This window comes from Paralichthys olivaceus, chromosome 3, assembly GCF_024713975.1.
Source record: "Paralichthys olivaceus isolate ysfri-2021 chromosome 3, ASM2471397v2, whole genome shotgun sequence".
Taxonomy (NCBI): Eukaryota; Metazoa; Chordata; class Actinopteri; order Pleuronectiformes; family Paralichthyidae; genus Paralichthys; species Paralichthys olivaceus.
Genome location: NC_091095.1, coordinates 4,643,967 through 4,669,151, shown reverse-complemented (window position 1 = coordinate 4,669,151; position 25,185 = coordinate 4,643,967). Strand labels below are relative to the sequence as shown.

General features: G+C 43.4%; 1 protein-coding gene across 12 annotated transcripts in view; it reads left to right on the top strand.

The window, feature by feature from the left end:
* Nucleotides 1-24,252, top strand: part of lrrc7 (leucine rich repeat containing 7) — a 78,526-nt gene extending 54,274 nt beyond the window's left edge. For 7 of the 12 annotated variants that reach the window (XM_069521575.1, XM_069521574.1, XM_069521576.1 and 4 more), the window contains 22 exons: nt 1,191-1,320; nt 2,217-2,332; nt 2,647-2,716; nt 3,143-3,242; nt 3,505-3,629; nt 3,906-4,172; nt 4,393-4,515; nt 5,042-5,153; nt 6,128-6,383; nt 7,150-7,644; nt 7,796-8,020; nt 8,129-8,363; nt 8,563-8,913; nt 9,239-9,484; nt 10,398-10,610; nt 11,427-11,588; nt 12,788-12,907; nt 13,014-13,224; nt 13,920-14,176; nt 14,878-14,970; nt 18,953-19,027; nt 20,571-24,252. In XM_069521575.1, coding sequence (XP_069377676.1) covers nt 1,191-1,320; nt 2,217-2,332; nt 2,647-2,716; nt 3,143-3,242; nt 3,505-3,629; nt 3,906-4,172; nt 4,393-4,515; nt 5,042-5,153; nt 6,128-6,383; nt 7,150-7,644; nt 7,796-8,020; nt 8,129-8,363; nt 8,563-8,913; nt 9,239-9,484; nt 10,398-10,610; nt 11,427-11,588; nt 12,788-12,907; nt 13,014-13,224; nt 13,920-14,176; nt 14,878-14,970; nt 18,953-19,027; nt 20,571-20,681 — 4,093 coding nt within the window. In that variant the 3' untranslated portion in view covers nt 20,682-24,252. Of the gene's footprint in view, nt 1-1,190; nt 1,321-2,216; nt 2,333-2,646; nt 2,717-3,142; nt 3,243-3,504; nt 3,630-3,905; nt 4,173-4,392; nt 4,516-5,041; nt 5,154-6,127; nt 6,384-7,149; nt 7,645-7,795; nt 8,021-8,128; nt 8,364-8,562; nt 8,914-9,238; nt 9,485-10,397; nt 10,611-11,426; nt 11,589-12,787; nt 12,908-13,013; nt 13,225-13,919; nt 14,177-14,877; nt 14,971-18,952; nt 19,028-20,374 lie in introns of all 12 variants that reach the window. The other 5 variants (XM_069521581.1, XM_069521584.1, XM_069521583.1 and 2 more) reach the window with 4 other exon arrangements.
* Nucleotides 24,253-25,185: the final 933 nt, after the last annotated feature.

The window sequence follows — 25,185 nt, the reverse complement described above, 5'->3', positions numbered from 1 at the left end:
ATGAAAACACAAAAGTTAGTTTTGCACATGCGACTGTTTCCTGTCATCGAGCGTCAGATTATGAAGCTTGTTGTTGAAAAAGCAGCGGAATTATCAAACGAGTGATGTCGAAACTTATTGTGGGAAGATGCAGGGGACACTTACATTTTTTAAGGATAGGAATAAAAGATATTCTTTCCTCTCTTTTCCCTCCTCTCCTTTTCTTCTCTTGTGGCTTCTTCTTCCTCTCTCCTCTTCCTTTCTCCTCACCTCCTCCTCTTCCTCTCCTCTGTCACACCGTATGGTGGCCCAGATGGTCCGGTCCACTGGGAGTACTAATAGCAGACTAATGCAATGTTAACAGTGACAGTACATTAATGTTAAATTGTGGTCTCATTAGCATTAGCCCGCTGTTAGCCTGCTGCTATAGGCCGTGATGGTTGTGGGGGCTGGGTCCTGGGGGCTGATGGGAGCAGGGGTGTATCTGGGTGAGGGGGAGGAGTTCAGATCCAGGTTGAAGAATTTCAGACACCGTAGAGGATGAGGTTAAAAACTGGTCGTTACGTTTCTGAACGTAGCAGCAGACTTGGTTTGATCAATTAATCGTCTCTTCATTAATCGACTGATTCTTCTGTGATCTTTTCCTTCTCTCCGCACACTAACTCTAAGTTGTCGCTCCAGTAGAAAGTCCGATTTTCCCTTCTCATCCTAACATGTTAAAGAATAAGGCTGGCGTCATTCTGTAATTTTTATGGTTGTGGAACAAATCCCATGAAGGGACTGAAACCAATGATGTCTTTCTGAGTAGAGCTCAGTTAATTGAAAGTTAATTCAGGTATAAATAGCATATTGATTTTTAGAAAACACTAATAAAACCTAAATGTTGCAGAGTAAAGATAAAATGAATTAGCTGCAGCCAGATGGCGTGGGACTGAAAATGAACCTGTGCTCATGTTAATGAAGTAGCATGAAGCCCACAGCGACAGTGCAGCTTTAATCAGGCTTCAGCATCTGATTTTAGATTCACTCATTCTTGGTTTCAGTCTTTTTTGTGGAAAAAGAAAAAATCAAGAGCAGCACCACCTTTATTCTTTAAAGCTCATATTTAATAAGTGCTCTGATGTCACAGCAGAGGTTTTATTTTGGCCTGAGTGATGATTTCCTGTGTGTGATTGTCTCTGGGTCTCTTCCTCTCTGTTCCTCTCACTCAGTCTGTCTCTGTTGGAGGAGTTGGACTGTAGTTGTAATGAGTTGGAGTCGTTGCCTCCCACCATCGGGTACCTGCACAGCCTGAGGACCTTCGCTGCCGACGAGAACTTCCTCTCAGAGCTGCCCCGGGAGGTAAAGACATCTTTTTAAACTAGATTGATATCATTTGGAATTGAAACCACTGATAGAGTCTGTGTTTTACTTTGTCTCACTGTTTTCCTTGTTTTTAATATAAGTCTCTAAGCGGGACTTTAACATCTAAGTTAAAGTATGTTACAATACAGTAGTTTCCAAAAAAATTATACCAGAATTTTAAATCTGGTGTCTGTGGTGATGTAAACCGGCGATGTTGGAGATGTAGAAAGTTATTTTAACAAGCGAGCATCCAAGAAAAGATCCCGACGCTTCAGATAAAAAAAGAAAAACCTTGGCGCTCGGAGGAATGACTACAGTCTTGAAAAAGAAAGCGATTTATAAACACCGATAACTTCTGGTGTGGCTTTTTCTTGCTTCCGCGCTGCAGCTTTAAACCATAGACTGTAGATAAAGATGGACAAAATGGCAGCTCCCCAAAAGTGAAGCCACCTGTTGGCTGGTTGCAGTGTAGGTCAAAAAATCCAACCTTCTCCATGTCAGTGGACAGGACATGCACCACACAAACAATTCAAATATGGTTATGTTAGGTATTTTCAAGTGGCATTTTTCTGATAAGCTTGGTTTTGGTTATTTGATGATTTGAAAACGGGCTGAGCCTTTCATGATTGACATCTGAGACTGAATCACGATTGGTCGAGAGCATCCTTTGGTTGAGCTGCTGCGGCTCGGTCCCACAACTCAGGCACCAAATGCACAAGATGGCAGAGTTCATATCATGTCCATCTTTATACAGTCTATAGCTGAAACTTTTAAAAAACTTTAAGCTTCTTGATCGTGAAAAAGTTTTTTTATGACCACAGATCTAGTTCAGCGCTGTGGACACGATCCTGATGAGAATGCTTTGGTTGTAATGTGACGTGCACGTGTTTCAGATCGGTAACTGTAAGAATGTGACGGTAATGTCGCTGCGGTCCAACAAACTGGAGTTTCTACCTGACGAGATCGGACAGATGACCAAACTACGAGTTCTTAATCTGAGTGACAACAGGTACACACACACACACACACACACACACACACACACACACACACACACACACACACACACACACACACACACACTCACACACACACACTCACAATGACTCAGTTGTGACAACAGTTGCACACATGCACAGGCGACACTTTCTCAATGGCCGTTTCGGGGTCTGTTGCAGCTCTCACAGTTACCATGGCAATGGGTGAGGGTGTTGCCATGGTTACAGGTTCTGCAGGCTGTACAGTGCGTGGGCAGAAGAAACATCTCTCTTTTCATTCTCACCACTTCCTCCCTCCGTCTCTCTCTCTCTCTCTCTCTCTCAGGTTAAAGAATCTACCGTTTACCTTCACTAAGCTGAAGGACCTGGCAGCTCTGTGGCTTTCCGACAATCAGGTATCCGCCTTTCTCCTCCCACACACCCGCTCCCCAAATCTGTAGCTGCTCATGATGAGGCCGCAGCACTAACACACAACGCTATCAACATATTGATCTTATTAGCAGGCTGCATTTTGTAGGTTTATTCCCTGTTGCTTCTTCATGCTGCTAATTCAAACACACGCTGCTTGGATTTAATACGAAAACACTTAATAATTGAAGTGGTACTTCAATTAATTATTGATTTACAATATTTAGAGGTTGTCACACTTATCCGGTCAGAAGACCACAGGAATCAAACTTGTTACTCAGGCCCTTGGTGTGAATATTAAATGTAATGTAACTGAATTGAGTGTTTGTGTGTGTGTGTGTGTGTGTGTGTGTGTGTGTGTGTGCGTGTGTGTGTGTGTGCGTGTGTGTGTGTGTGCGTATGTGTGTTCGCAGTCCAAGGCTCTGATCCCTCTGCAGACAGAAGCCCACCCAGAAACCAAACAGAAGGTTTTGACCAACTACATGTTTCCTCAGCAACCACGACACGATGAGGGTACAAACTGTGTGTTTGTGTGTCTGTCATATTTGGGGACACATTTTTTGTGGTCAGTTGTTTGGGTTATGTCATATAATGTTTTGTATTTGCTTTAATACACCTAACAATATGACCATATTAGCATTTTAGCAATATTTGTGTGTGTCTTTCAATCTTAAGACCTACTGTATCCTAGCAGTTTGAACCTCATGCTTTGTGTGTGTGCGTGCATGTGTGCGTGCTTGTGCGTGTGTGCATGTGTGTGTGTGTGTGTGTACAGATTACCAGTCAGACACTGACAGCTTCAATCCCACTCTGTGGGAGGAGCAGAGGCAGCAGAGGATGACCGTGGCTTTCGACTTCGAGGACAAGAAAGAAGAGGAGGACAACTCTGGGAAGGTCAAGGTCAGCTCTCTCTCACTCTCTCTCTCTCTGTCTTCCTCTGCTTCTCTCTCTCTCTGTCTTCCTCTGCTTCTCTCTCTCTCTGTCTTCCTCTGCTTCTCTCTCTCACTCTCTCACTCTCTCACTCTCTGGGGCTTTCAGATGGCTCTCCTCCCCCTCCTCTTCCAAACATGACAGAGAACCTGTGGAAGCTTCAGTTGTCATAAAAACTCAAAAGGTGTTTAGTTTGTAGAGTTTGAACAACTGCATGTCACACTTGACTCAAGTCCATCTGTTTAGGTGGAGATCAACCTGAAGCGCTACCCAACACCTTACCCTGAGGACCTGAAGAACATGGTCAAGTCAGTGCAAAGCCTTGTGGGTAAAAGCGTACATGCCGGACACGGGCACCAGCACCAGCATCAGCATCAGCACCAGCATCAGCACCCACATCAGCACCAGCACCAGCTGAGCACAGGCACTGCCACCTCGGCAGGAACCAACATGGAACACACGCACCTCAGCAAAGAACCGTACGAGCCACCGTGGCCGCTACCACCTAAAGAGGTAGGAAACACAAACACAGAGGAATCTTTCTTTTACCATTTAAGTTTTCCAAGGATAGTCACTTTTTAATCTGCCTAAAGTTATGAGACAGAATCTTAGAATCACTTCTGCACTAGAATACAAGTGCCATTTTCACTGATTTGATTTTACTGCTTGCGTCTCCTCTGCCGATGGAGAAACCGATGCATGAATCCAAATTGATTGTGCGTACATGTGTCAGGTGACAGACAGAGAGATGCAGGACTTCTCTCAGTCTCAGCTCATGGATCAGGGATCAATGCATAACTCCGGCATCGACATTCCCAAAAGGAAAGACAAAGAGGATCTGACAGAGAGCTCAGAGGTTAGTGCACACACACACACACACACTGTTGACTGCTTTCCTTCCAAAAGCACTGTGCCAAATATTGGAGATCCCCATTTGGAACCATGTAGTTGACATGATTAAATAAGTAAATAAATGGCACAAAGTACAGTGCACACCGCCACCAAGGTTGAACCATTCTACACATAATTGTCGAGTTCTTTACTAGAAATATAAAGGGACAAAAATGTAGTTATTCCCTGGGAAATTAATAATTGTAATGTTAAAGAAAAACAATTCCTGCATCTGACCCTTTTATCTGCACCAAAACATAACCAGGCCCCCTCCCCTCACCGAGTTTGGTGGAAATCCATTCAGTCCGCTGCTCCAATAGAAAATAAACAAGAAAATAAACCAGCAAACAGACGCGGGGAAAACAACTTCCCTGTTGCACGTCTTAAATATTCCTAAACGTTAAACTGGGTGATCTGTTGGTCACGACTCATGTCCGTCTTATTCCACTGCTCTCTGATGTGAACCTGGACGTCTCTCTGTCTGTCCACAGGACTCGATGGGCGGCTCCCCCAACGACATCCGCATCTCTGACATGAGGCCCACGCTGGTGGAGCCGCCGATGTACAAACCAAAGGTGGTGCTGCTGGGAAAAGACAAGAAAGGTACTGCACTGAACTGTGAATGCACCGCTGCATGGAGACACACAGACACACACTGAGGCTCAGACACACACACATGTAGACACAAGACACAGTCCTTTCATTATTGTAAAGCGCTGTGGGGCATGTTGTCATAGTGTCCATTAATTAGTCATGGTTTGCAGTGGATTATTTTACCACATAGAGGGAAGGAGCATCAATAACCTCCACAGATCTCTCTTCATTGAACGCATTTGTCCCAGTATCTAGTTTACTCACTTTGAGATGATTAAAGGTTATATAGATTTTACTCGGGACAGAGTAAAGTATAATAAAGTGTTTTATTTGGTTTCTATTGTTGAATATTTATTATTTGATATTAAGGGTTTCTCTATCGACTGTGTCTAAAGATGATAAAGATGAGTCTCCACCTCCTCCAGTATCCAAAAATGAAGCCAAAATATCTCACACACAGGTGCCGCCATCTTTTATTACACATTTACTTTGACTTTTTACTTTCCTCCATGTTGCACAGAGGACGTGGAATTTTTGAGCTATACTCAAGCTAGCCACCAGGGGGCGATCTAGATGATTTGGCTTCACTTTTTGGGAGCAGTCAGGTTGTTCATCTTCAACTACAGAAACAGCAAAAATCCAACTTGAGATATAACATTTAAACTCAAGATCTTTTAGGTGCATCTTATCCATGACAAACTTCATCACAGCAATAATTAGTAGAATAACGATAATGTGTTTAATTCATTAATGCAAGAGAAATGGATCAGATGAAATATGGCCACCAAAGTGTGTGTTACAAGCGAAACCTCTCGAGATTTAATAAAAACGATCTGAGGAAAGGAATAAAATCCAGGGGATAAAACACAGAAAGGTCTTTTTTGTCAGACATGACATGTGTCCTTCAGCTCTTGAGACGAGTATCAGAGACAAGAGGATGTGACATTTCCACTGAACAGACCTGTGTCTCTCTGTCTCTCCAGAATCTACCGATGAGGAGATGGATAAGCTCCATTGTCTGAACCACAGCGGCTCCTCGGCCACCTACTCCGACTACTCCCCCTCACAGGGCTCCTCGGGCTCCTCCAACCCTCCCGCCAACGCACACTCACACACACACTCTCACGCACACGCACACCCGCACCCGCACCCGCACCCTCACCCGCACAATCACCCTCACCCTCCCGCTCTGCCGGCCCCCAGCAAGGACCAGGCCCCTCAAACGCACTGGACCAACAGGTACACCCCCATCCCCACCCCCACCCACACACACACACAGCTTCATGTCCATTTTCATCACTGTCCCCTCTGACTATCTGTCATCTCCTCCTCTTTTTTCAATCTCACCATCCCTCCTCCATCTATCGTCCATTTCATCCAGTCGCTCCATCCATCCTCTCCTCCCATATTTCTGTGTCTCCATCATCTCTGCGCTCGCTCAGTCAAGGTCAGAGTGACTCATTAGGATTCTGCAGATTTCTGTCCGGGATTCTCCCTCTCAGATCTCCTCCTCCTCCTCCTCATCACAGCCGTCCATTCCAGACTATAGTAATTGCACCCTGATGATTTGGTTTTTTGTTTTCTCCAAACAATACATTCTCATTTTGCCAGTCTCCATCCATCTGTCCAACCATTACCCTGCTTATCCTCTGAGGGTCATATGGGGGCTGGAACCAATCCCAGCTGACATTGGGCAAGAGACAGAGTGCACCCTGGACAGGTCGCCTGTGTATCGCAGGGCTATTGTAGAGAAACAATCAACCATTCACACTCATCTTCTCACCTACGGAAAATCTTTCTCAAAAATGTTCATTACTTCAAACATGGTTCTTGGCCTACTTCATGTTTTCCGAGAGAGGAAGAGAAAGTTATCCTGCTCCCCGTACTCATTGGCTCAGATTACATTTACAACACATTCAAATGTTGTGCGGGACTTCATTTAAATTCACTCTGTATTTATTATTTTCCATCTTAATTAGTGCTTAATATCTTCTTGTCCTTGCAGACTGGCTCAATCATTCCCCAAACCCATTGATTCCAAGCCCCTGCTATCTCAGAGAGAAACCCCTCCATCGGGAACCCTGCAGCAGCGTGGGGATCGACGCCCACTCAGCGAGCCCTTCGACTGGGCTGAGGCCCCTCACTACGACAACACAGGTTTTGATGCCGAGGAGTCTCCTATGGACCCTTCGTCATCCGGTACAAGTCAGGGAAACCCTCCGCTAGGCTCCAAGCCCCGCAGCCAGTCGACACATGGACGCCGCCCACTCCTCAGGCAAGAACGAATTGTAGGAGTTCCTCTGGAGCTGGACACCCAGACGCTGCCCTACCACAGCAATCAACGTGCCCCCCCGGACAATGACCCACAATCCTCTGGACCTTCCCAGAATCCTTGGCAGAATTGGACTCGAACTCCGAGCCCGCTGGAGGACAGGACCGCTTTTCCGTCCAAACTGGACCTGACACCCACCTCCAGCCCAAACCCCGACCGCAAGGATAGGTATGTGTTCATGTGAAAGACCTCATGACCCCGGGGTCTGTAGCTTATTAGGTTTCAATCGTTTGAGCCATTTTCAATAGATAGAGGTTCCATCTTTTCAGAGATATGTTATAACTCAGTCACACTTTTAAATCCTCCTTGTCCCTCTAAGGCTGGACCAAGGAGGAGGGCCTTTGCCTGGCAGCTGGACGTACCACGACAATCAGGGTGAGCAGAACAGGAAGGATCAGCTCAGCGTCAGCGGGGGCAACAAGGTGACGGTGGTGATGAGCAAAAGCTCCGACCGGCTGTCCCCCATGATGAAAGAGACGAGGTCCAAGTTCAAGAAGTCACAGAGCATTGACGAGATTGATATTGGCTCTTATAAGGTCTACAGGTAGGGTTGATTTCTCGATTGCTTTTCTTCGCAATAAGATGATCAAATATTTTGTCAGGTGAAGGTTACAGCTGCTGAAGAGGATTACTCTTCCCTGACTTTCTGCAGTATTCCCATGGACAGCTACAGTTCTTCCATTGAGCAGCAGACCAGTTTAGACCGTCAGGATCTATCCGGGTCTATGGAACAGACTAGCATGGCTCGATCACAATCTGCCCCCATGTTAGATGATGAGCTGGGCTTCCCCGGACATGGAGGCGGCAACCAGAACCAACTAGGACAAAACCAAAAACCTGCCATCCCACATAAAGCCTACCACTTCGACCAGAACTACAATCCCCAGGTTAGCAGCAGCAGCAGTTAATAACATAATAAACTTTAGACTAGACCCACTGTAGCTTGTTTCACTTTTTAATTTGCTGCCCTGTTTAAACATGACCCAGTAACATAGTAACCTAACAAACAGTCTTCTTGTTAGTTAACATCAGTTGTTTTGAATCATGACAACTTTGCCTTCACTGGTAACTTTTCTCGCCAATCAGGTGACCATGGACCGTCGGGTCCCTCCTCCCTTCCCCAACACACCGGATTACGTCAACCACGCATCCAAGGCCTTGGAGTACATAAACCAACCAGGGAAGACGTTACCGAAGGAGTTGGTGAGCCCTCGGTATCGTGCGTATCCACCGCTGGAAATGTTTTCTTTCCCCCAATCACCAATCAGCCAGGATGGACCACCCAGCCAGCAGCAGCAGCCAATCCCAACACAGCGCTCCAGGCCAGGGTTTCTAAGGAGAGCGGATTCGCTGGTGAGCTCCACAGAGCTCGCCTTGTTCCGCAGAGTCCATGAAGCCCAGCAGGAGGCGTTGCAGGAGGCTCAGTACAGACAGCAGGTAGGAGCTAGTGTGAGCTGGCTGCCAAATTATGCTTATTAGTTTGTATGTGTTACTCCTACTGTTAAAAATGGCCTTGGCCCCATGTTTATTAATGTGTTAGTGCAAATGAATGGTACTAACAAAAACATTTGAGATTGGTCCAATAGATCATCTCCTCTGGCAGCTCCGCAGCTGCAGTGGCTTTGATTTTATCATGTGGGGCAACTGTGACAGTGCATGAAATGTCCACCAACATTTTTTTCCCCTGATGAAAGGTTCAAATTCGTGATTCTTTGCAAAGAGTCTGGCAACATTACAGATGTCTGTTCTCTCCTCTCCTAAGGCGGACCCCCCTCACTACAGTCGGGCTCTTGCCTACTCCAGCCCCATGGAGCACTCCGCTCTCACCAACATGGCCGACAGCCAGAGCCAGATGCTGCACAACAAGAGAAATGGTCGCTATGACGACGACTATCCCACCTACCAGGAGCAGAAGAAGCCCATGATTGGTTACCCGACCAAGAGCCTGACTCAGCGACGCCCCCTCTCTGCAAGGAGCTACAGCACTGAGACCTACGGAGCATCTCAGGTAGATGGATTGAATTTAAATATTCAAGAAAGCAGTGTGTGGGGGGGGTTAAATATTGTAGTACAAGGACTTAATTCTACATTATGCTTTTCCACTTATTAGGTCTTATCAGGTCTTTGTAGGTGCAGGCTAAGTTGTGCAGCGCAGGTGTTCTTTGCTTCTGTCATATCCCAGATCTGGAGGCAATCCCAAGTACATAAATAAACTCTTGGAGATGCAATGAGTTTGCCCCAAGTTAAACTTTCCCAAAATAGTCACAGTGAGTTGATTAGATGGGCAAAGCACTTCATCTGGAACCCTTCAGCATGAAGGAGCCGCACATAAGAGGGAAGCTAAGAGCTGCGAAACTAACACTGAACACTTCTGACTTATTCTTGCGGTCTGTGCTTTTCCGCCTGGTATCGTCACGTTCCATTTATCCCTCACGACGCCTCCGGATGGTTCAAGTTGCCAAAATGTCACGTTACTGAATGTTACAGCAGTTGCAATGCTAGAAGTTTGGCTCAGGGATGATTATGTCAGTTGTATAGTCCGTCAGTAAACCCATCGTGTCCAAATGGTAACAACAAAAGTTGTTATGACAAACTGCCTTTCAAGACATGTTACATATGTTACTGTTCATTTAAAGAAGAAATATTTTTACTTTCCTCTTGTGTAGTTTATAGATTTGTTTGTGTGAATGTGAAAGTTCAGAAGAGTTGAAAAGGCCAAAGTCTGTATTAAAGGGAGCTTCTTCTGCACAGAAAACACTGATTCTAAAGCTCACAGAACACCTTGTCAGTCGTCTGAACGACTCCCACACCATCGTGACATCATATTTCACACACAAATGCACCCAATATAAAATACATGTGCAGTTTAAATAAAATAATAAATCTCTATCGAGTCAAAACAGTAACTTTTTTCCCCTCAGGCCCGTCCAGTGTCAGCTCGTCCCACCATGGCTGCCCTGCTGGAGAAGATGCCGCCTGACTACACCCTGGCAACCTGCCCAGAGAAACCACTTGATGACACCATCAAAGTAAGACCTGTGGTGCCACAGAAACCCGAAGACATCACCTCCAAGATGCCTGCAGACTGGAGGCAACAGCTACTCAGGCACATAGAGGCCAAACGATTGGACAGGGTCAGTGCACCGCACACTGAAAACGGAGATGCGCACACACACACACACACACACACACACACAGCATTCAGAAGCCCTTCCTGTCTGTATCTGTGTAAGTCTGTGTTGTAAGGTTGATCAGACATGTGTCCGGCTGCATGTGTGTCCGCTCCACACTGTCGCTCTGTCAGCCTGAACTGCTGCTCTCTCACTACTGTGGATATGTGCTGAAAAAATCCACATGTCCCGAATTACAATGCAACAGTATATATATATATGCATTGTGACAATAATTTGATATCGTGCAGTGAATTTGAGATACATATTAAAGATGAGAATATTTTGCAGGGCAGCGTATGCATCAACAAACAACAGTATCTTTATATGTTTTCGAATGATTTCTAATTCTTTTTAACTGATCTACAGTTCGGCAGGACTCCTCAGTTTGCCGAGTTGTGCAGTGTTTCTTTAAAATACTGAAATAAACCGTTCAGTTATTAGTTTCCCGTTGAGGATTGGGCTTATTGTGTATTTAAATACTCACATACACACTATTGTTGGAATGAACTGATCCACCAGTTGTTGCTTGTATGACATGATGTTCTGTGTGTATTGTATCGACCACTAGCTAACATTTCTCTGTGCTTTCAGCAACTCTGCACTCTTGTTGTTGTTGTTTTATCAATGTTACTACTGTTTGTTTGTTTGTGGAGCTTCACAGTGTGTTGTCGCCACGCTGCAGCCCGCTGTGTTGGCTCCGCCTCCCCTCCCCTCCCCTCACCCCCTGCCCCCCCACCACATTCACCCATGTCATGTGATGTCGTCTTCTCCAATCAGAGTGGTGTCCTAAAGCACAACACGCTCACGCTGGGCATGCTCTGTCAGGGTCACAGCCAGGGGCGCAGCAGCACTTTGAACTTTAACCTTTACAATAACACTAAGCATGAGCCCCCTGCTGGCCGCTGGCTGCCACTGCCTCCTCCTCCGTCTGCTAACGCCGTGAGTATCCCTCTGAGAACAATGAACCCCTGGTTCTTATTACTGCTCACATAGGTAATTATAGAGAATAGCTGCCACTGACACCTCCTCACCCAGCTACCACCAACTATTATTTAACTGTCTGCCATTACTGCTATTGTGACTCCGATAATTACAACTACCTTTTCTAACATCACAACCTGCACGTATCAGCGAGTCTGATACAACTTTGGTGTTTAAGTCTCATTAATCTTTCCCCACGTGATTTAAAGTCACTTATTATGTCAAATATTGACGCCGATATAGAACAGTCTAAATTCCATGGTTACCAAAACAACAGAGAAGGAAACAAATTAATTCTGAATTATCTTCTGTGTTATCTCGTCTTGTTGTCTGCACCATGCAGCTGTCTTACTTTTTATTGTTAACTGTAAACTATTTTTTATTTCTCTGCTATTTGCATTTTTGGGAAACCTTTTAAAATCTCTGAAAACTACTCAAACAGCATTTTACTGCAGGTAGTAGTTTTATGTGAAGTCAGAGTAGGAAAAATGTAGGTTAATAAACATCAGACATTTGATCATTCTTTTTCCCCCTCTCTCTATTCTGATTGTTTGAAAGCTGTGAAGAATTGAATGAATATGTGCCATCATGTTTGGTCACTTACAGTCAAATCAATTTACACAACATCCATGTTGTTCTGATGAAGATTATTTGAGTGTTCGATCATAAATAAATAATAGCTTTGATTTAAAAAAGGATATTTTAATTATTGATAATTAGGTCATGAATATTTTATGTTTTGGACTGAGAAATGCTCAGTCCCATGTTGACTGTTGGTAAAAAATCACACATTTATCTATTTAATTAACTAGACTGGCACTCAGTAGAGTTCATACCTCCACTGAGGCCCAACAGTCCATTATGAAACCACATTTAATTCCACTGTAGAGCCGGATTGTTTTTGGAATCTGCACCAATTTACACACACTTCTAAAAATCAGTCTCCCAAGTTTACCTGGAAAAAAAAAACATAATCCATGAATTATTTTCTGAGAAATCAAATATAATGAATTCTTCTGTGACCGAACCCTAATGTTGCAGATGTTCACTCAACCAGGCCTGAAACTTAAAGACGTGAATAAAATGACTAAAGTTAAATATTCATTTTCACAAATGGACACTCTGTCTCTCTGCCTGTGTCTCTCTCTCTCTAACAGACACCCTCTCAGCAAGCCGCCATGCTGGATAATGACCAGGAGGGGGTGTCAGGGAGCAACCAGTGGGCTCCCTACTCTCTCGGCAGGAGAGACGTCCCACCTGACAACCTCATGAAAAAGGTGAACTCCTGGATCTTGACGTTTGTTGGGAGGGAATTAAGTTCATTAAAATATCGCTAAAATGCAATTAAATGTGGATGTGGGCGTGTCCCCTCTCTTTCCGCAGAGTGCCCACTCCCACAACACCTCCCACCAATCACACAACACCATGATCGTTACTTCCTCTTCCTCCTCGTCTGCCACCACGCCTCATCGCATGGTCGGGCCGCAGGGCTACGACGGGATGATGAATAAGGGAAACCAGTACCAACCAGGGATGCCCCTCTCAGTGGTTCCCTCTGGGGGGCCTGGGCAGTACCAAGGCAACATGTCTCAAGGTAAATGTTAAAAAAACGATTCATCTGTTAATTATTTTTGATGTTTAATAAAATTGAATGTGCACTAGTTGTAATTTAGAAAATTGAATTTTTCCATTTTACCAGGGGGTTTGGGGGATTTGAACCGACGGTCTTAAACATTATCATTCCAGGCATGACCATTAGCATTCATTGGCTGCTCCCTCGTGTCCTGTCTCATCTGAAAATGTTTGGTTTTGATGGTGCAATGATTAGTTGATGGATCCATTAGACATAAGCAGGAGTTACTTTAAAACTGGGTGAAAAAGTCAAACACATCCAGTTTCTAGATCTTGAGGATTTGAAGTTTTTCTCCATCTTTTGTCGAGCATGATATTTGATGCTGTAGCCTTCAGGCTTCAGGAAACTGTTCTACACATTTTTCACTGTTTGCTGTCATTTGTTTGACTAAATTATTTGAATTATCCATTGATTAAAATATAAGAAAGCCTATTAATCAATGCTATAATCTGTAGTTTCAGCTCTAACTCTCTTAAATTCAGTTAAAGGAACTGTAGCATAACACAGGTTGAATAAAATTTCCTTTAGTTTATAATTTGAAACATTATGACAGACATAACTGTTCAGTAGTCAGTCAATGTGAAATGAAGAAGAGGCTTGTTTAATGTCATGTGGAGTCGGATTCTACCTCAGTCTCATTCTTTCTCTCCGTCCAGGCCTCCCCTCCCCTGGTCAGCCTTACCCCAGCAGCGGCCTGCCCATGGCCCTGTCCCCGTCCGGGAATCAAACCCAGTACAACCCCCACTCCCATCAGTCCTCCCTGCCCGCCACCAACCCCCAGTACCACGGCAACCAAGGCATGGTCCACAGCAACCAGGCCGTCATGACCACCCACACCAACCCGCGGCCTCAGAGCGCTCGCTGCCTGTTGCAGACTAAAGGGCAGAAGAGCACGGATGGTTTCCAGGAACAGGTATCTGTCTGTCCCTCTGTCCGTCTGTCTGTCTGTCCCTCCATCTGTCTGTCCTTCTGTCTGTCCTTCTGTCTGCAAACGCTATCGTGGAGGTCTGTTTGAAAATGGGGCTGTGCTCTAATGACGGCTAAATATATATTAAGCAACTAGGTTAGAAAGGACATTAGAATTGAGGATGTGGATCCATTCAATAACACTGCAAACTATAATGTCACTGCACACTTCCACCAAAGCCCAGATGATGAGGTTGAGATGATCTCAGATGAGGTCATTGAAATACAGTCGACTAAAAGAGACAGAATATAAAACAGTTACATCACCGGCTGCTTTCAGCAGAGAAAGAAAGAAGGTGTAGAAGAAGTCATGAAGATGGAGTTTTAGTTTTACAGACGGAGACTCTGCACCAGTTTCGGTGGGAACATGAAGTCACCACATGAATCAGCTGGTGATGAGGTGACTTTATTCCAAACAGTAAATCTGTGACGGGGGTATTTGTGGCTCGCTTGTTGTTGCCAGAGAACTGACGACCTCCAGTTTAGCTGCCACAACGTGTCGCACATCACATTAAAAAATTCCTCCCCTGTTGCACATGTTGTTTATCTCTGTCTCTCCCATGCTTGTTCTAATCTGTGTTTTTCACTTTGAGTCGTCTTCCTTCTCTTCTTTTGTCTTCTCTTTCTTTCTTTCTTCCCTTCCTCTAGCTGTGTGTGAGAATAGAGAAGAACCCTGGTCTCGGTTTCAGTATCTCTGGCGGCATCAGTGGCCAGGGGAACCCCTTCAAGCCCTCCGACATGGTACGACCCGACCCGGCCCGGCTGCCTGCCAGCTAATCACATCCTCCTCGCCGGCTTTACCTCAGTGTTGCCATGGAAACTGCTGCTCGTTAACCGCAGTGTTTTCGTCTCTCGCTGTTGTGTCTGTCAATCCGTGAGGCAGCAGTTGACTTGGTTAACTTTACTTCACGATAAACAAAAGTTTAACTGAGGCCGATGTGTGAGAAAGAATAAAGAACCACATCGAAACTCAACACTTTTGAAACGCTGTAAAACCTTAGTCAGCATCAGAAGAGAGAGGGTCAAAGACAAACCTCGACAACACGTCAATGCATCTGCTCATCACGCACGGTGTAATGTCCTGTGTTTATTTCATCTTCACAGCCTCCTCAAGGTCTCTAGAAAAAAGGGAAAACTGAAATAGTTGAATATTTTGCGATGGATTTGTGCTCACGTGAAGACGTAACGTCTCATTACAAGCCGGCCCTGACACTGCCGTCATCTCTACCTGTGAGTGTGGCTGCTGTCTGTCACTGCGAGCCCGTGTGTTGGGGTTGCAGATCCCTGAGGCCTCCTGCACATGGCAGCTCGTCCTAGAAACATGCTGCTGTGCTCTATAGTCTAAAGCAGCGAGGCTGCACACGGGGCTATTTTAGGAAGCCTGCTCTTTTCTGGGACACCGTGGGTGAATTTTCTTTTTCTTTTTTAGATGCAGTGCAACACTTTGATCTCGGGATGGGAAGTATGACAGATTTTTACCGACTTGCTCTGACTTCAGATGTTGAGCAGCTGAGTAACTGACGAGACGGCCGGGCTAAAAATAGAAAAGCCTACAGGAGGAGTTTATATTAACGTCCAGCCTCCGTGCGTCCCGCGTGAGGGATGGTGGATTAATTTAAGTCGTGGGTGTGATGCTATAGAAAGTGTCAGTTCATCGTTTAACTTTAATCTGGAGAACACGACCTTAGTGACTCAGTTGCTGACTCGAACGGTTCATTAAATCTTTCCTGTCTCCCCTCGAATCCATAAAGTTCCCACCTGCAGCTGCAGTTTGTCCATTATTAATGTTACACAGGCAGCAAATGGAGTCAATGCAGGCGAGCAGCTTCTTCAGTGATTCTGCTAAATATTTTCTTAAATAATTACATCACAGTTTATTTACATAGTATACAAACATACAGATCTAGATATCGACATTATTTATCCACATTAATACAGAGTTATGGTGACATTTGATTTTAGTGTTAAATATTTTTCTTCACCATCTTTATCATAGTGTATAAAAAAACGTGGTTGTGAGTCACCTGCCGAACCTCCGGGTATCTGCAGTGATGTCAGCTGATGTTGATTTTGCACAAAGTCATGGAAGAATGCACAGTTCTAATGTGAAAAGGAAATTTAGAGTTCTTAAACGCGTTGTGTCACAAACTGCACATCTGATTTCCTGAGCTCAGATTCACCCTCAGGCTCATTCAGGGTCTCACGTGGATATTTGACTTTCAAACTTGACAAATTTACCAAGATATGAGAAATCGTCCTGCGTCCTTGCTCCAGATCACCTTGTGTCCCCTCTGTAGTTCTCTCGTGTCTCATCAACGGAGCTGAACTCAGGATCTGATTCGTCAGCAGTTTTAGCTCAAATAGCTGCTGATGGTTATGGTTTGCTCGTCTTTTCTGACAGACCTGTGAGAACTCATTTCATTTTCACTATTTTAGTTCCAGTGGACGCACATATCCAGGTTGAAGACCACGCGCACATTGTTCTGATGTTCGTTGAATGTGATTAACGGCAAACACGAGACTAAATTGGACGGTGTATCCAAACAGATTGATTGATAAACTTTACACACACACCTGCCTCGAGAGCCTGCCACAGCTGTTCAACAAGATTGTGTCTCCGCCTTGTGGCCAGCTTTGTTAATTGCACACATCCTGCTAGAGCTAGAGGAAATACTTGTTGCTCACATAATCAAAGACTTATGTATTTGAAAACACTTTGTTGGATACTGTTGGATCTATAGAGGATCAAGGGTAATAAAGCATTTCACTCATTAATAATTTATTGTGAATGAAAATTAGAATTGATAAGTTTGTTAATTTATAAATAAATAGACTAGATAATAAAGCAATTCATGATTTGATATTTGAAATTTGAGGTGCTGATATTTTGGGGAAACATTTATAAATGCATGTTACAATTGTTATTAATGAATGAGGTGCTGTATTACCATCTTGTGGCCCATGGAGCAGAATCATCTGCAAACTGACTTGAAAATGTCTGATTGAATTGGAGAGCCTCTTCCTGTTTTCTTTCTTTTTCATATCAGACTTTCTAAGGAAAAAATGCCTCTTGTTCTAGTTTCACCTCTTTATTCATCTTTGCATGAAAACAGCCTGAATGTTTACCTTCTAAAGGTGTTGTTCAAATGACACAAACTATAATTATAATAGAAGTTTTAAAAAACATATCACAGGTTGCATCTTAGATGTTTGACCTAAAAGACGACCTCTGACACCGACGGCCTGACAGCGAGTGATGGAGGGGGGGGATGGATGCGCTCAGTTTAGGAACAGAAGTCAGAGTTTGAAGGAGCAAAACATGGATTGAAAGTTTTGAAAATCAGATTTTCTGCTCCTGGTGTGTTAATGGAAAGTAATTCTGACGCCGTCTTTGCACACGGAGCTGCTGTCGATAACAAACACACTTATCGATGTTTGGAGACAAGTGTGTGTACGTGTTATCGCTGAGCTGCAAAAACTTCCTCCTCAGTATTGACCTTTTTTTTTTTATACAACTCACAAACTAATATTGTCTGCACTTGTGTGAAAAGAAGAAGATTGTTTGCTTGCGATCAAAATAAGTCAACACTGAGGAATTCATCATTTCTTTATATCGTGTATTTAAATGAATGTCGAAGTTTCTGCAGGACGCTGCTGCTCTGTGTGCGGCCGCAGTCTGTACATGTTTGGTTGTTGTGACTAACGCTGCTCAGGTTTTAGCTGCTAACAAACTCATCTGTGATGTACAGTGAGCTCCATATGTGATCCGACAGGTTACCTGTAATAAACTGGCCACATCCAAATTACAAGTACTGAAGTCAATGTTTTCTGCGTAAATTGCATATATCTGCAACTTTGTGCACAAAATTAATTTTCATGGCCACTTCATCCAAAGTATTTTGCTTGTGTACTTGTATGAGGCTCACTGTATAAAAAGCTTTATACCGCGAACAATAACTCGACTAATGTTTCTAAAATCTAATGTGCACCTCTCTGACATGCAATGTGTGTGTGTGTGTCCCTGTTCTCACTCACACTGTAGTGTGTAGGTGTTGCTGCACTGTCACTACTACATCGCATCGTTTTTGGCTAACTGGCACATATATCTGTCAAGCTCACTATTGTGTCTTCAACACGTGCACAACACTGTTGACACATGTTGAGTCGATACAGCTGCATTGTCTCACACTCTCTGTGTCCAAAAAAAAAACATCTTTCAGCTCCCGGTGAAAAGATGTTGGTGTTTTTACAATCTCTGCCTTGGGTTATCGAGGGATAAAAAAAGAAGAATATGGGGGATGAAATATCTTCTGGTCTCCCTGCGACCTTCTTCTTTCCCCTTTAGTCAGAACTCATCCAACAGCTATTCCTATTCCCCTTTGCTGTATTTATCTATTTTCCTCTCTTTGTAACCCCATGTCTACATATACCAAGTCCTTATCGCCACATAAATAGCTGAAAAAATGTCTTTTTTGGAGGAATTTAATTGTTAATTTTAAGAGAGATGCAAAAAACAAGTAAACTCAAGTACTTCAAATGGCAAAAATTCTGTTATTATGAGTTTCTAGTAGTTTTATTAGCAACATTTGCATGCCTCTCCAAATTTTTTGGGGCAGAAATGTGATTATTTTTTTATTTTGTGGGGGGTGAGAATGAGAAAGGCAAAGATTCTAAACCATCGTGTCCCTGTGTTGTCCTAACGGTGTATCATTTTGACTTATAGGGTATCTTTGTTACTAGGGTACAGCATGACGGGCCCGCCACCTCCGCCCTGCAGCCTGGAGACAAGATACTGCAGGTAACGGTCACAGCACTCATCATTAAACGGACCAGAAAAAGAACACACCCTGCCCTCCCTCCACACCTTGCCCTCCAAGCCTTTCCCTTCTCTTACAAACATGAAGGCAGAGCATAAAGCAGGACAACACAAGTCACTGTGTATTTCATGTAGTGTTGATGTTCTCACACGTAGGTTATTCAACAGAAGCACACTGTCACTGATTCCCTTCACTTGGTTTTAATGGATAGACGTCAGTATTTTCCTGTCTGTATATTCTGCCTGCGTGTTCATACCTGTCATTTCATGAAATCTGGCATGGCCCCCACATCCTCTCTTTCATTCGTCACCAAATAACGCTTGAGGACTTTTGAGTCGTAGGTTTACGGGTTCATTTAAAGGTACAGTGTGTAGGATTTAGTGACATCTAGTGGTGAAATAGCATGTTGCAGCTGAATACCCCTCACCTCACCCTCCACTTCCAAACATGTAAGAAAACCTGTGGTAGACTTCAGTCGTTATAAAAACTCAAAATGTTTAGTCTGTCCTGTCTGAACTACTGTAAAAAACATGGCGGCCTCCGTAGAGAGGAGGATTCTTTTATATTCAATTCGTGCCAATAGATCCCTTTCCTCTAAATCTTACACACTGGACCTTTAAGTTAAAGGATAAAAAGTTCAGGGTAGAACTTAAATGATGCTGGAGAGCGTTTACCTCCACCAAACTCAAACTACTGAGGAAACATGCGAGCTGTTGATTCTCTACAGAAAACTCAACAGTTAGAAATGTTTCAAATCAAATGAGTTTTCAGCAACAGACTATTTTTATGCCGTTCCCAGTTTGCTTTTGTTCTGCTGCTGTGTATAATTGTCTCCTTAAATATAATTGCTCTAGTTTCTAATTACTGATCCAATTACTTACTTTCTAATTACGACTGTGTCCGAAATCACTCACCAGTCACTGTGCAGTCCACTGTGTAGTGAGTGAGCCATTTTGCAGTCCGAATATTAATTGAAAATGTTCATACCCTACACGGAGCACTCATTTGTTCCTGCGACGCATCGTAAAAAGTAATGCACAAGCGATGGTCACTAACCGAGCAATAAACACGTCATGTATTACGCTTCCGGCGGAGAGACGAGATTAGTAACAGAAATAGTAAATAGTAAAAATCTCATCCATTTACATTTTGTAGATTTTCACTGCAGCTGTAGGATTGCGAGCAGACGCCTCCGCTCCATCTCTCCTCCCTCTCATGTGCCCCCCCCACCCCTCCTCCCCCGTCATCTTCTCTCCACAGATGTACAGTTTAGCTGGATGAACTCATCTAAAAGCCCTTTTTTGTCTTTACCCCTTCTCTCTCTACAGCATGACTGTGTAGCTCCTCCTCTTCTCTCTCTTTTCCCCAACAGTGATGTGTTACTGAGATAGTGATGGCAGTGACCCTCCATCCCTCCACAAACCCACTCACACATACAGTACACATGTGTATGGAAATACTGCAGCACACACACAGACACACACACACACATGCTTTTGACTGTGCTGCGTGTTTGCCTTGCAGGCTAATGGACATAGTTTTTTACACATGGAGCATGAGACAGCCGTCTCTCTGCTGAAGAGTTTCCAGCGGACGGTGGACTTGGTGGTTCTGAGAGACAGCAGCATGTGCTAAAAAAGTAGTTTTATAACAAACAAACAAAAACAAACACAACAACGCTTCTTTTCCCTGCTCGTCGCCATCCCACCGCCACCGGTCCTCCGCTCGGGGCTTGTGGACCTGAAAAATGAGCCGCCTTTTTTACCTTTTTAAGGGAAACCACAGACATTTATTTGCCTATTGCTGGACCAAAGGCGAATACTTAGTGCCAAATGTACCATAGGGAACATATCGGCTCTTCTGTCTACTGACGGTCAGGGACCTGATCGACGGGTGGACGGACCACACGAGGACTCTGAACGTCGGAGTCCCACAGGGCTGCTGCAGTTTGGATTTTGTGGTTGGTTAGCTCATTAGACAGTCACCTGATTGATCAGTGTGAGTAGTTTCTTTTCCGTTTCTTGGTTTGGGTTCTGTTGTACACTATCTCTGCTTTTCCCCTCTGATTTTTCACTTTGCTGTTCATGGTGGATTTTTCTTTCTTTTTGTTTCCTGTAGCACATGATTCACTTTCCATGAACCTCACTGTTCTTCTTTGTTCTTCCTTTTGTTTCATTTTTGCTTTCTTGTGTTTTGTTCTTTGATTCTTGCCTTTGTCTTCAGTTCTGCTCTGCCAGTGTTTTTCGCCTCCAGAAATGTACAGAAATGAAAAACTTACGACTTCATGCCTTGTGTACATATGTAGAGCTGTAGCTTTCTAGAGTTGCACTCTCTTTGGGGCCTGGACAGACAGCTCTAACACTTTATGATTAATTATACTTATTGTTAATAAACCACACTCTGAATTGTCTCTTACAAACATACAGGGATAATTTCTCCAAATGGACGATTTTCTAAAGTAAACCAGTGATTGATTTCTGTTCAGCAAAATCATTTTCCCCGCGTCCATCACTGCTACTTGTGTTTGTTTTTTTCTTTTTCAAACTGTTGCTTGCACAGCTTTGCTGAAAAGAGCTAAAGCAATATTTCTGAGGCTCGGCCCATTGAGCTTTTCAGCAGAGCCTAACTTGTCCTGCAGTGCCATCTATCGAGCAAGTCATGCTAATGTTTACACACACACACACACACACACACACACACACACACACACACACACACTGCCATGCACATGAGCTAGCAGGCAAACACACACATGTGCCCCCGTGTACGGCAAATGTTCAGGGTGTGATCCGTGCACTGTTGTTTAGTGAAGTCTGTCCTTGTTTTAGCCTGATTTCAGAAGTGATGCTGTTTTAAAACCACTCACACGTGAACACACTGTAACATGATTCGTGTCCGTGCCATATTTTGAGCTCCTGTTTTCTAGTGTTGTCACAGCAACGTCACTTCTCTAGCTGTTTGAGTTGTATGATGGTCACAGCATGCTTTCACATCATCGGTCTGTCAGCTTCTAGACTTTTATACCACTGAGTTTCAGTGAGACTGATATTTTAAAGTTGGTGCCATACAGAGCCTGACTCTGAGCCTCCCTGGTTGTATTTACACAAAAGAACATTAGAGCTTTACCTCCGTGTGGCCCAGATCTGATCTGCAAACCATAAGAGGGTGGAATTGTTATTTAACAGTTTGGGCTGACTATAAATCTACGTGCCAGCAATTATCTGCTCTGCTGAAGTGACCTCTGACCTCCCTGTGAAAAGAAATAGAGAAAAGAGGAAGTACCTCAAGAATCTGGAGGGTGTTAGGCTTGTGATATACTTGCTGTTTAACCACACAGGCACAACTGGCTGCATCGTGAACATTATTCACCAACTTGCAAAGGTACTATGCATGTAACCGGAGGATTCCAGTAGAGGGCACACCATAGAACTTGCAATTTGCATGCGGTAAACAAAATCAAAGATGGCGACTCTAATGAAAATGCCAAGATTAGGTCGGATCCCTAAATCAGACATGTCAGAAAAACGGCAGGTTTACTCATCTCGCACCTCAAAACTCTCCGTCATCTCTGTCGTTGATGACGTGGCCATCGACCATGTCGGGGACTCGCCACCGCTCCGACCCATTATGTTGTTGTTACATCTTGCGTACATGTCATGTTAATTTCTGAGGAATTGTAACCTACGCACCAAACGGACACAGGACACACGAAGCAGCGATCTTGCGGACGCACACACTTAGTCAACAGCAAGTATATTCCAAACCTAAGACGTATGTTCCCTTTTAGACAATCAGGGAAATTATGATCTGTGTCACAAAGGCTTTTGGCTACACTTGAGATTTCTGCGTAGCTGTTTTAAACTGAGGAAATACTAACTGACAGATTTGCCAATTTTGTTACTGAATGTTCAAAATTACCTGTGACTCTTGTCGGATTACACTTGAAATATGACATTGAGCAGAGCAGAGGAAACATGATCCTGAACCCGGTCCAGATGTGGACACTTGTACTGTCCGAGAAGTTTCTGGCCAAAGTGATAAAACCACGTAGTAGAGACATGACAGAAAAAACAAGCAAATTTTTTTTGTCTTCATGTTAACGCAACACATGTTCTAATGTTTCATCCGGAGCAAAGCAACATCCTGACATCCGCTTGACATGACGGCGTCATCTTGTGGCCATTTTGTGTCGACTCTCCCCATAAGCATCAGTTCAGTCAACGTAAGGGGACACAAAATGGCACAGACGGGTCGTGTGGTTGAGAGTTTAACCACCGGTTCCCACCCAACAACTATTTAGAGTTTGAAATATCAAAGATATTGTGATGCGAACAGACTAAAAAAGGTTTGATAATATAATTATTTTTTACTACATGTTTCAGGTAATTCTTTCTAAATATATTGATATACCTTAGCTTTGCTCAAAAATTGTGATATTTTATAATGACACTTATAACAAAGGATGGAAGTACGCACAGTATGACTTGGAGACCTACACATGTACTATCCAAACCTGTATAAAATGTATTTCTACTGTAATTGTGAATTTGTGTTATACAAATATATATTATATATATAAATATATAAATATATGTATATGGCTATAAAAACAGTCATTTTTTTCTATGTGTTTAAACTACATAAGAGCTGGACAAATGCTGAGGACGGTATCACTGTACATAGCTGTGAATGAAATTTAAACTGACTCATATTGATTGTGAATGTACTCATGCTTTCTGCAGTACCTACACCTACCCAACTTGAATGCTGCTTCTTCTGTTGTGTGACAAAAAAAAAGTACTTTGACCTCCGAAGAGAGAGAACCGCTGTGGAGTTGTAAGTCGGAACAAACTTTAGTGGCGATTTTAAACAGAACTATTTATTTCTTTGTTTATTTGCACATGCAAGTTGAAATCCTTCCAGTTTTAAGTTTGAGTATTAATGCGGAGAAATGTAATTGCTGAAGTATATATAATATATATCATGTGTTTAGAATGCATTTTGCAGACGCTATCTGTACATACTATTTAAGATACAGTTTTTACAAAAAATAATATATGTATAAAATTGAAAAAATGCTGTGCAGCGATTACACTGGAGCCATTTTGGGCTTTGGGACGTACCATTTTTTCAGTATATAAGAAGTGTTTTGAATAATGTACTAAAGTCTCTATTGTACAAATAATAAAAATGTCACTATTGGTAATCTGGGTTCCTTCAAATGCGCTGAGCTTTGTCTTTGGATTGAAAAGGAGGGAGGATTTATCTCTTTCCTTATTCCTGTGGCTTCAATGAGGTTTACAAACAGAAACAGAGTGGACACCTCCATCAAGGTGCAAAAGTCTCCTTCCATCCTGTAGTTTGTGCATAATCCCGCACAGGCAAACAGATGTGTAGACGATAACATAACCTCCTCGGTGGAGGTGGAAGATGTGAGGTGAGAAAGGTGGAAGAGAGAAGAAGAAAGGATGAGGTGATGAGGAAAGAAAAATGAAAGTTATTACAGAAGTGTTAAGGAGGAGAAAGATGATGAGAAAAAACAAGGAAAACAGGAGGGAAAATATAATATATAGACAACGAGGAAGAAAGGATGGACTGAGGAGTGGAAACACTAAAAAAGGAAGATAGATAGATAAATAGATAGATTGATTATTTAACAGTGTCCCAGCAGTCATTCAAAATAGAGGGATGAACATGAAAAGGAAGAAGAAAATTAATGAAAGTGAGAAGGGGATAACTTGATACATGGATAAAGAGAAGTAGAGAAAAAAGAGATGCAGTAATGAAAGGAAAGATTAGAAAGAAAAGAGGCTGAGTGCAGCGGGTCTGTAGGAGATTTCAGTTCGGCTTCTCTGTGGATTAAACTCAGCAGCGCCTCTCGTCATCTCTGCAGATTCGCCTTTTGTCTCCGTCCATTAGTCTAACAGCCTGACTCTTCTTCATCCCTCTCTATCCGTCCATCCCATCTATTCTTGACACTTATCCGTGGATCACAGAGGGACGGCTGAGTTTGTCACTAACAGAGTTTCTTATTAAGGTAGAAGCTTCTCTGGTGAGTATTTTGTATAAAAACCACACTGGATTTCACAGCCAGCACGTGCAACTGAAAACATGGATCATTTATTGATCAACGATAATC